This window comes from Strongylocentrotus purpuratus, unplaced genomic scaffold (genome assembly GCF_000002235.5).
Source record: "Strongylocentrotus purpuratus isolate Spur 01 unplaced genomic scaffold, Spur_5.0 spur5_scaffold_4, whole genome shotgun sequence".
Taxonomy (NCBI): domain Eukaryota; kingdom Metazoa; phylum Echinodermata; class Echinoidea; order Camarodonta; family Strongylocentrotidae; genus Strongylocentrotus; species Strongylocentrotus purpuratus.
This window is the reverse complement of record NW_022145610.1, coordinates 22,359,166-22,369,784: the sequence shown is the minus strand read 5'-3', so window position 1 is coordinate 22,369,784 and position 10,619 is coordinate 22,359,166. Positions and strand designations below refer to the sequence as shown.

The 10,619-nt window shown below is 41.2% G+C and overlaps 1 protein-coding gene across 1 annotated transcript; it reads right to left on the bottom strand.

Moving 5' to 3' along the window:
• Positions 1-9,184: 9,184 nt before the first annotated feature.
• On the bottom strand, positions 9,185-10,552 carry LOC753723 (three prime repair exonuclease 2-like). The gene has a single exon (XM_011672040.2). It carries the CDS (start codon positions 10,468-10,470, stop codon positions 9,559-9,561), a length of 912 nt encoding a protein of 303 aa, XP_011670342.2. The 5' UTR covers positions 10,471-10,552; the 3' UTR covers positions 9,185-9,558.
• Positions 10,553-10,619: the final 67 nt, after the last annotated feature.

Sequence of the window (10,619 nt, the reverse complement as noted above, 5' to 3'; positions counted from 1 at the left end):
TCATGACTTGACGTGCCCTTGCCCCTTTGCCTTGCCCCCATAGGCACCCCCACGCCCCCCCCCGGCCCCCCGCATGAAAAACTGTGCGCGTCAAAAATACACAGTCATCACACTTTACTTACAAACCGTCGATGTGCAGACTTATGAACTTTTTCCATCACTAGGTGTACAAGTTGTCTGCCGGGTGACCCAGATGAAAAGTCGATCAGGCCGTTTATATACACTCTAAATGGATACGAAACATAATAGCCATGTTCCCAAGCTCTGTGTTTGACATCTGCCCAAGAGCATGTAAAGAAGCACGGGTGGACTCCATCATCAGTATTATCATAATATATTTAACATGTTTTCCTCATATGAAGTAAAACTTGTTTGTTAATAAGCCTGCCAGTTGACCTCTGTCCTCGGCCGTTTTGTTGGTGTTCATTAAATATCTGTTGTAGGTTCAAAGGCCACTTTCACCCATAAAAAAACAAAAAACAAAACAAAACAAAAAAAACACGCAATTTTCAGATATACCATGCCCATGCCCCAGCCACCATCTTACTGAGAGGCGTCGAAATGTTTCCCCCCCCCCTCCCGATCAAAAGACTTAAAAAGAATTAATTTTGGTTTGATTTATCATCATTTCCCATGATAACCTTGATCCGTCCCCGATATTGCTCATTATCGACCTTCTGCCTCTAGCTCTTAAAGGTTTCATATTATTTATGTATGACGTAAGGGTTTTTTCTATCCCCTTCCCCCTATTAAAGAAAGTCGCGTATACAGTGCCCTAATAATAATCTAATATGCTTCCTATATAATTCCATTCGATTTACAAAGACTATGTAATTGATCTACATTATTTTGTATCATATGACATGCAAAGTTCCAAAGTACGAAGTACAACAACTAGGGGCGGCGATTTCTTTTCGTGACGGGGGGGGGGGGGGGTGGGGGACGAAGTGATGCGAGGGACGAGGGAGCAGTGGCGTAATGAGCAAAAAACGATTTGGGGGGGGGGCAGAAAAAAAAATCCACATCACCACTGCTCTTACATGTTACGCAGGCCCTGGGAACGTTTTGGAAATAGGGGGGGGGGGGGGGGAAGTATTTACGATCAGTCAGAGCAAAGCAAAGCAATGTGGATCGTAAATTGACGTGGGGTCTAGAGGAAAAGCCCCGGCGGGTGTTAAGGGGCGAAGGGTTTTAGGTATGTATTAAGGTCAGATGAGCATTGATACCTTATTTGTGACACTGGCATGCAGGTCACTAATTAGAGTGGGATCCAGGGGCGGAGCCCCCAGAAGCTCAGGGGTTTTAGGCATTAAATTACGTTCAGATGAACATCCAGGGGCCACCTTAGGGCCCTTGGTGGGGTCCAGGGGGCAGGGCCCCCGAAAGCTCAGGCGTTTAAGGCATTTAATTACGGTAAGATGAGCAACCATGCAGGGGCCCGCCTTCGGACCCTTGGTGGGGTCCAGGGGGCAGAGCCCCGGAAGCTCAGGGGAAAATCATGCCATTTCAGCAACATTTGTAATCACTGGTATCGAATTAGAAATAAACCACGTTTGAATTTTACTTGGGGGGAAACTGCCCTCAAAGCCCCCCCCCCCCCCCCAATCAGTACGCAAGTGCGAGGGAGCAAAAATGAATGAGAGGGGTGAAGGTGACGGAAGTGATTACCCCCTCACTGGTTTTGAAGTTTTGTATTAAAATTACAGTAAAACTACAGTATAAAAACAAGCAATATATTTTTTTTGACAATTCACTTTTCTTGGTATTTGAAGAATATTATGCGAGGTAGCGAGTGAGAATTTTTTGCATTTTTATTTGTCTAAACGCTGCACTCTTGGGCGTCCCAGAGCAAGTGTGTTGCAGTCTTTAGTCAGTATTTGCTATGCATTTTTGTGGGCACTTTTTTCAAATTTTGAGGGGGGGGGGGTACGATCCCCTTTAAACAAATTGAGGGGGATGTGTCCCCTCGTCCCCCAGGGATCACCGCCCCTGCAAACAACTCTTGGGGGAGGTGCATGATTATGTCTTAATATGTGTACCTTAGCTGACATGTATTCGCTCAGTCGCTGTTTATATAGTCTAGATTCTGTCTGTTTTTTATAATTTTTCATTCTTCAGTCAGCCCAGTTTTACCTTTTTCTGTGGACGGAAATTTGGGGGATTGCGCGATCAGTGCTAGAGAGACCGCATGTGATGCATGTGAAAAATACAAACAAAGAACGGACTGAATCTGGACCAGGCGCGGATCCAGGATTTCTTAGGGGAGGGGGCCCAATTTTTTTTTTTTTTGCTCCCGAAAATTTGAAAATTGCGCCGGCTGAAAAGTCGCTCAGTGGGGGGGGGGGGGGGGGGGGGGGGGGGGGGGGGGGGGTGGTGAGCACATTTTTTTTGTTTTTTGTTCCTCGAAAATTTTAAAATTTGCACCCCCCCCCCCCCCCCTTGAGCGCCAGGGGGGGGGGGGCCAACTCCCCAAAAGGTAAAAATCGCGTGATTTTACATGATTTTTTTCTCAAGGGGGGGGGGGGGCGGGCCCCTCGGCCCCCCCCCTGGATCCGCCACTGATCTGGACTATGGACTATGCCGCTGATATAGTCCAATCTTCCCAATTTAATTTTGATCTCCACCATACCAACCACGCAATGCGACCTCCTCCTACTTACTTGCTGCCAGCCGAAGATGGCGTGATCCTTAAATAAAAAATAGTCTTGATGGTGGGCGGAGAGTTCGTTGATAACGCCATCTTCGGCGGCTCGAAAAAAATGTAGGGAATAATATTTTTTAATATAATTAAATAAGAGATTACATGGACAAAATATGAGGCAAATAGTAATTTATATCAACTTCACTTTATCATGAATAACTGGCACAATAAACTAGTTGAGTTTTGTTATATTTTCCACTAAAGGTCGATTGGCAAAAAAGTTTCTCAATTACTTATCAAGCAGGAAAAAAAAAAGCACATGAGCTGTGCCATTTTTTAATTTTTTTTTATTGTTTTGATTCTTTTAAACATATTTCGATTGATGGGAAAGTTGCCCTTATCCAACAAATATTACAGCGCCATCTTGTGTTTAAACGTTACTGTGATCGGTATATAATAGTTAAAAAAAAATAAAAAAATTTAATGCCTTTTTATGTTCATGCCTTCTTCATGCATGCATGTTTCATGCTTTATTTGATTTAATAGTAAAAGTTCTTTTGAATTATTTAGCTGTGAATGTAAAATCATATTCTATATAATAATATTAACATGCAGATTATTTTATGTATTGATTTTGTTATTGTTTGTTATTATGATTTTTGTTATTGTTTGTGAAAAGCAATGGAGAAAATAAAATATCATTGAAAAAAAATAAAATATTATATCATAATAATTATAAAGAACCGGCCAGATTCTGGACTACGGACCACTGTAAGCATCCTCGAATGTTAGACCCCCACCCCATTCTCGATCGCAACGACATGAAATCGCCTCCCTTGGGTATACGGAACTGGCAATAAAGCATGGACCTTAATATGTCCATGAATATAGTAAGTTATGCCAGTAATAATCGTCCGAATTATGTTACAAAATGAGTCTGAATCGGATCCGCCCCCTCTCTCTCTCCCCTCTTTCCCTCTTTTTCCTATTGTGCGCAATATCCCTTGTTATGATGTAATGTTATCACAAGATGATTATACATTGTTCAATTAATCATCCCTGCTCCTCATGACACACGAAAAGTACTATACACACACACAAAATTTTACCCGTGACTATGACTTATGTTTTTTTTTTAAATCAGTTTTTCTTCACCTCCTTGTTCTACTCATGCGCAATCATTAACAAATGTATCAGGTTTGTAACATACGGTACCTCCCCTTTTAATAAATATCAAGCGTTTTTCTAAGAAAAACACTCAAATCACACAAGCGTGTCCATCATTAAAAGACAACGAAAAGGAGGGGGGGGGGGGATAGCGAGCACTAATTTTTTATTTGATTTTTCTCTCGAAAATTTAAGAATTGCACCCGCTTGAGCACCAGGGGAGGGGGCCCGTCTCCAAATAGAGGTATAGTATACTTATATACAGTGCGTCCAAGAAAGGCCGAAGCCGAGAATTTTTGATGTTTTACCATAGCTTAATCACAATTATAATTAATAAATGACACAGTATTTGTAAAGCTTAGATCCTCCTCTTTCATGATTTTGATGCAACTCATATAAAACATATTTCACGCATGAGTGATTAAAACCAACTTGAAGAGAGGGAACCAATAGTCATTTTGGCGGACGGTATCTGAATTTCAAAGAGAAAATCACATTTCTAGAAAGTTCAGTTTCTGTCCTTTCATATGACACCTCAATCAGGAAATATGAGCCAGGAATAACGTTCTATAATAATAATAATAACGTTATGTTTGTTTTAAGTAATGCTTGCATATCCATAATTTGATTAAACGAATTCGTTTTCATTGACTGCCTGCCGTAGCAACAAACGGAATTGACAAAAGACTTAACTCCGTTTCGTTGACGATCAGCCATAGATGAAAGACTTCATGCATGGACAAAACTCAAAAAGCAACGGAACTTACCAATCGACAATGTGCAGCCTAAAGGCCCGGTCACACAGCCTTTCGCGTCTGTATCGCGGGTAAAATTTCGCGATTTTTTTTTTGCCCGCGGTTGCCCGTGGTGGAAAATGTGCAAAATTGGCTTACCCGCGGTTTACCCGTGGTATGCCCGCGGAACAGACGCCGGCGACTGTTCCGCGTCCTTATCGCGGGTGAAGCGCGGCGGTACCGCGGCCTACCACGCTTACACGCGGTACACACGCTAATGCACGTGATAACAACGCGGTACAGACGCGGAACAAACGTGCTATGACCGTGCTCCACCCGCGATTACCCGCTAAAATTTCGCGTCCAATTCCGCGTGTAACCACGTCTTAACCGCGGCCGTAGCACGTCCTAGCACGTTCGTTCCGCGTCTGTACCGCGTCTTTACCGCGTGTGTACCACGTGTACCGCCCGCGATTACCCGCGGTCTAAATTTTTGGGCAGCCCAAAACTTTTTCGCGCGGCCAACCGCGTGTGAATTTCTTACCGCGTGTAACGACGGGTAAAGTACGGCTGTATCGCGTCTTTATCGCGACCTCAAAGCGTCCAACAGCGTCTGCTTCACGGGCAGAAATTTTTGGCCGTGATTCGGCCGCGATACGCCCGTGGAGGGCTGTGTGACCGGGCCTTAAGCGGACACTTTTTTTTTGTTTTGTTGATAATTTAAAAAAAAAAAAAAAAAAAAAAAATCCAAAGGGGGGGGGGGGGGGTTTGAACCCCCCCCCCTGCGTACGCCCCTGAACACGTGTATGTATTACATATAATGCTTTAGTAATCAGGATTTAGTAGCTCTCTCTCTCGGCATCTGTCTGTCTCGAAAGACAATAGAAAATTGCGCTAGTTGTACTAGTCAGTTTAGTATATGCCCAACAAATTAAGCAATCCGAGCCAAGTTTATTGTGCCCATGCATATTTGCCGCTCGTAGGTATATACCAATAGGCCATTTCGTAATGTAACCAAATTTATGCATATGCCTTTGTGAAGCGCCTCGATACAATTTATTTCATTCACCTGTTACAAATAGATGTATCTCAATAGTCGGAATACAAATTACATACATTAGTTGTTGCTAGATAGGACAAGCATTATGGCTTGCCCTACCACAACACGTATTGCCTGCAATGCGCATTCTGACTATTGAATACATTATTCGTAAAAGGTGAATGACATAATTTGTAACGAGGCACTTAAAGCCCCACTGCACTTCTTATTAAGCTACTTGTGCCCTCTATTATAGCAAACAATAATTGCCTCATTAAGCCGTGACCGTTTGTCCCCCATGGTCCCTTTTCTTTTGTTAATTGAGAGCTGATTTGATGAGATAACCACCTGTCAGTGACCATGCAGGGAGGTCTAATCCCTCCTGGCTAAACTAGTGCAGATAGGCTTAACAAAGATTTAATAAATCTTTGTTAAGCCTATCTGCACATTTAATGCATAATATGCATTAAATGTTATTACATTACGAAAATGGCCTATTATCAGGTCCAGGCACATAGAATACACTGTGAATGGATGGAAAGACTCTTATAGGCTGTTACACGTATACATAATTGATGTTGTTAGTAATCACACTAATTCGAGTACTCCTATGAACAACCAATTACAATTTCAAATTGTTATTTCATAAGCTGGTATAATTCCATCTCATATGAAGGTAAAAATCTCCTTCGAACAATGCATTGTTATTCTAAGCACAGCATTCATACAATTCCGAATTCCTATATTATATACTCTGACGTTATCCCTTGAAGCTGAATATAATTATGTAGCTGTAGAGTGGGACGAGTTTTGATGGAACAATCATATTCTGATGCTGATGATGTCCTATAATTATGTTATGTCATATAAGACGATTGTGTTTTAAACTTGTAAATACATGTACTTTTCAATTGTATTCAATGGCAATTCAGTTTTTGATACAAACCCTTCTATATATATATATATATATATATACATTTTGTAATCGTCATATATAGTCTTCAATGTTATGAATACGTTTTATTGTTGTATTGAAGGAATTTAAAAAAAAATGTTGTAAAACATAATTATTGACCATAGACAGTCCTGTAGGCCTATTGTCGATCCCACCATTATCTGTTATGTTATATTTAAGGTGTATTCTTGTTTGTCTTTTGATCGTTTTCTAGTTTTATCAGATTGTGGAAATAAACTAAACTTGAAACTTGAACAATAGCCTACGTATAATATACTGCTCTTTTCCCGATAGTCGCCTGATCAAAATATATTTGAGTATAATTAGTAATTACTCGAATCTAAGTACCGGGAACTTTAGGAAAGATTATGCAAGGGCTCAAAGGAACGAAATAATAGACATTGTATCGAATTTCAAAGAAAAAAAAAATGATGGAATTGATAATCATTTGTTGAAAAGTATCATTCCCTATGCTATTGTTCACTTGGCGCACATTAAGGACTTTTAGATTTACACGTCGAGAGCGTGGACTGCCGAGTGTGACATTGTGTTAAGGCACTGGGCCGTGCCCGGCAGTGCCTTAAAGGGACGTCACATTACCTTAAAAGGATGTCACACGTGGCGGTCCACGTTCTCGTCGTGTAAATCTAAAAGTCCCTATCGTGAACCTATCTCTAACATGTGGGCTCGTGCCGAATAACATGAACATAGCCAAGGTCATTCCCATACACAAGGAGACAACGTCAACAGTTATAGGCCAATTTCGTTGCTAACGACCATATCCAAAATCCTTGAAAGAATTGTATATATTAGAAAAGTTAACTTCTTCAAAATTAATGATATATTCTTTAACTTTCAATTTGGATTTCCAGAGAAGTATACAGTGCAGCGCATGCATCACTCACTTTTGTTGAGAAAGTAACTCTCGTACGCTTGACAAGCATTCTCCTGGACTTCTCCAAGGCATTCGACACTATTAATCATGACTTACTCTTGATAAATGTTTATGTTCTTGTATGGGTCAATGGTTGTCAAGGAGGATGACAGCTCGGCAGGGACGGAGCCAGCCGGCGGCAAGGGAGGGGGCCAGAGAGGGGGCCCAATTCGTGAGAAAATATTTATAGCACTAATTTTGTTTTTGCTCAATGGGAGGGGGGGGGGGGGTAGTGACCACTATTTGTTTTACTCAACACCCCACCCCCTCCCCCGGCTCCCCGGTCTCCCTTGGATCCGCCACTGACTGACACCATCATCATCACCACCATCATCTCCATTATCTACATCACCATTGTCTCTATCTTCATCATCACAATCAAATCCATTCTACATCATTACCAGGACTATTGCAGCATTGCTACCATTTGAAAGTATTATATCATTCCCTCATCATAAATAATTATTTTTTGGCATAATGTATCACGTTCATCCCCATTCTTTTTACAATCATCGTGAAGTGGTACATGTTTTTTTTAGTAATCATCCCTCCAAAATTGATAGGTCAATGTCCTTCATGAAACATTGAAACAGCATTTAAAGGAAACCTCACCTCAAAGAATAAGTGTAGACAGTGGCGTACGCAGGATTTTTTTCAAGGGGGGGGGGGGGTGGTTTAAAATCGGGCCAAAAATTTCCGCAACGACTCAGCCAGCCGCTGAATAAGCGGGGGGGGGGGGGGGGGGGAGGGGGAGGGGGGGGGGGGGTGGGGGTGAGAGGACACTTTTTTTTTTAGGAGTCCCAAAAAATCACAACGACTCAGACAGCCGCTAAGCGGGGGGGGGGGGGGGGGGGGTAAGAGGACACTTTTTTTGTTTTGGTCTCGGACATTTTGTTCCGTTGGGGGGGTAAGGTCACCTTTTTTAGGTCAGCCATTGGCATAATTAAAAAAAAAAAAAAAAAATCTAAAGGGGTGGGTTTTCTCAAAAAACATACACATAAAAAAAACTCAAGGGGGGGGGGGGTTTAACCCCCCCCCCCCTGCGTACGCGCCTGAGTGTAGATATAAAGAGTACCAGCTTTATATTTATGCAATTTGCGTTCTGGCAATTGTAGTACACAAAACTGGGAAGGAAGCATCCATAAATTTGAAGACATTTACTTGATAAACGACTTCACATTGTACGTCACGTTATCAAGAAAATGGCGATGCCCATGTCGTGCTGAGAAACTGTACAGTATTCTTGCTGGGCAAGAATATAATAGATATAATTTATCAGAATAAGTAAATTTATTTCTCGGGGTGAGGTTTCTTGTAACAACTCACACGAAATGATACAATCTCAATCATCTTCTTAAAGCAGGTATCTTATATAATTGATTACATAATGTTTAATGAAAACAGACATCAATTTGTACAGCAAAGTTTGGTTCATAACATTTCCACCACAAATTAAATAATTATATATCATTTTCACTAAAAATATATAATATATTCTAAAGTTTTACAAATTACTAACCTTTTTAGATATAATGAATCTTGATTATATGAATGACAAAGGCAGATTGTTACTCAAATGACATGAAAAACATACAACTAGCCTACATTATAGGATTTCTTTAAATAAATATAAACCATAGAAAAACAAAATGAAATTCTGGCGAATTCTATATTTAACCAAATCAAACTTGGAAGTCTTATGTTATGTCAACTTTTCTAATTGAGAAAATCAAACGAACTGTTGAGTTGAAAAGGAGAAAAAACAAAATTAGACAATCTACAAGTGTTACCAAATTTTGGAAGTTGTAATCACTATACAGAATGTAATGCAATATACAGCCGAACAATATATTATTTACATCTAATTTAAACAGACTAATGTAAAACATAAATTATTGTACTTGTATATGTACACGTATTCGAAATTATGACACATCATCAATTATTGTTTAGTTGTTTCCACAGCACTTCAAAAATGATTTGAGACTTTCTAACTTTACATGTATGAATACATTTTATGAACATTATTTGACAATCATCAGTTTTAACAATCAGTCATCAAAATAACTTACGTCTGGGCGTGAGAGGCTAAGGCTTATAATAGAGTCCAATATCCTTGTATTGTACAGCATGCACGTCCGCCCAGTTTACAAACTCCTCCACTCTCGGGAGAAGAACCTTGATCAAAGATGCAACGTCGTCTTCAGCGGAATGAGAATTTGGTGGTTCCCTTCCAAATGTTCTCTCGAAGATGTTGGTGAGAGAATATGAGATTTGGGGGGATTTAGTGTGGTATTCCTGATTTGTTTTTCTTGGGGGTGGGGGAGGGGACGGGCGTTTAGTGAGGGTCCGTTCAGGTGTGTTATCAGAAGAGGTGCTGGGATTGTTCCCGGTAGTAGGTAGTTTTCGTTTCAGTGAGATCGGTTCCTCTGTATCAGTTGCAAAGTTAGATGTGAAGCCTTCCAAGGAGTCTGCACAAAAAAGACCCTCAAAAAGTTTCCCTGCAGTCAGCCTGGATAGTTCTGTTCGCAACATGGGGAAGTCAAATCTTTTCCCATTGTGCGCAACCAGACAAACTGGCCCCTCTTGTCGCTTCAGGAAGATATTCAGCATGGAGATTATATCTTTATCGAGGGACATCTTCTTGCTCTCGCCAAGATTGTAGTTGTCCAAGCCGCTGAGCCCAAACGTCTCCGGACTTGTCTGCTTTCGGGGATCGAAGCAAAGAGTTAATTTGTCAACAACTCTTGGCAACGATACTTTAGACAGATCGTACGTTGCGTCCTCTCTCCTTGCCCCGTTTATTGACGAGAGGACAGCCGGGTGAAGAAGTCCGGTGCGGTGGACTGCATACAGACTCATTTCAATGATTTTTGGCCGCTCACAACTTTCCAGATGACTGGTTTCCAAATCAACAAAGACAAAGCTATTGATGGTGGTAGCTACTGCGCCATCCATGGCTACTGATGCTGGTGTTGAGACGGAAGAAAATGACTGCATGCTCCGAGTCTATGGCCCAGTTATGAAAAGCAGTGTTCCAACAGAGTGACAGTGCAGTATTTATGTGTATCTATGATATGAACAAGAGCCATGGTTGCAGGCTGTACTCCGTAGACTGTATTTTGACACATTTAAATAATTGCTTGCAT

What these genes read in the sequence shown, in the direction of transcription:
- LOC753723 (XM_011672040.2), bottom strand. Translation starts at nt 10,470, where the DNA reads ATGCAGTCATTTTCTTCCGTCTCAACACCAGCATCAGTAGCCATGGAT.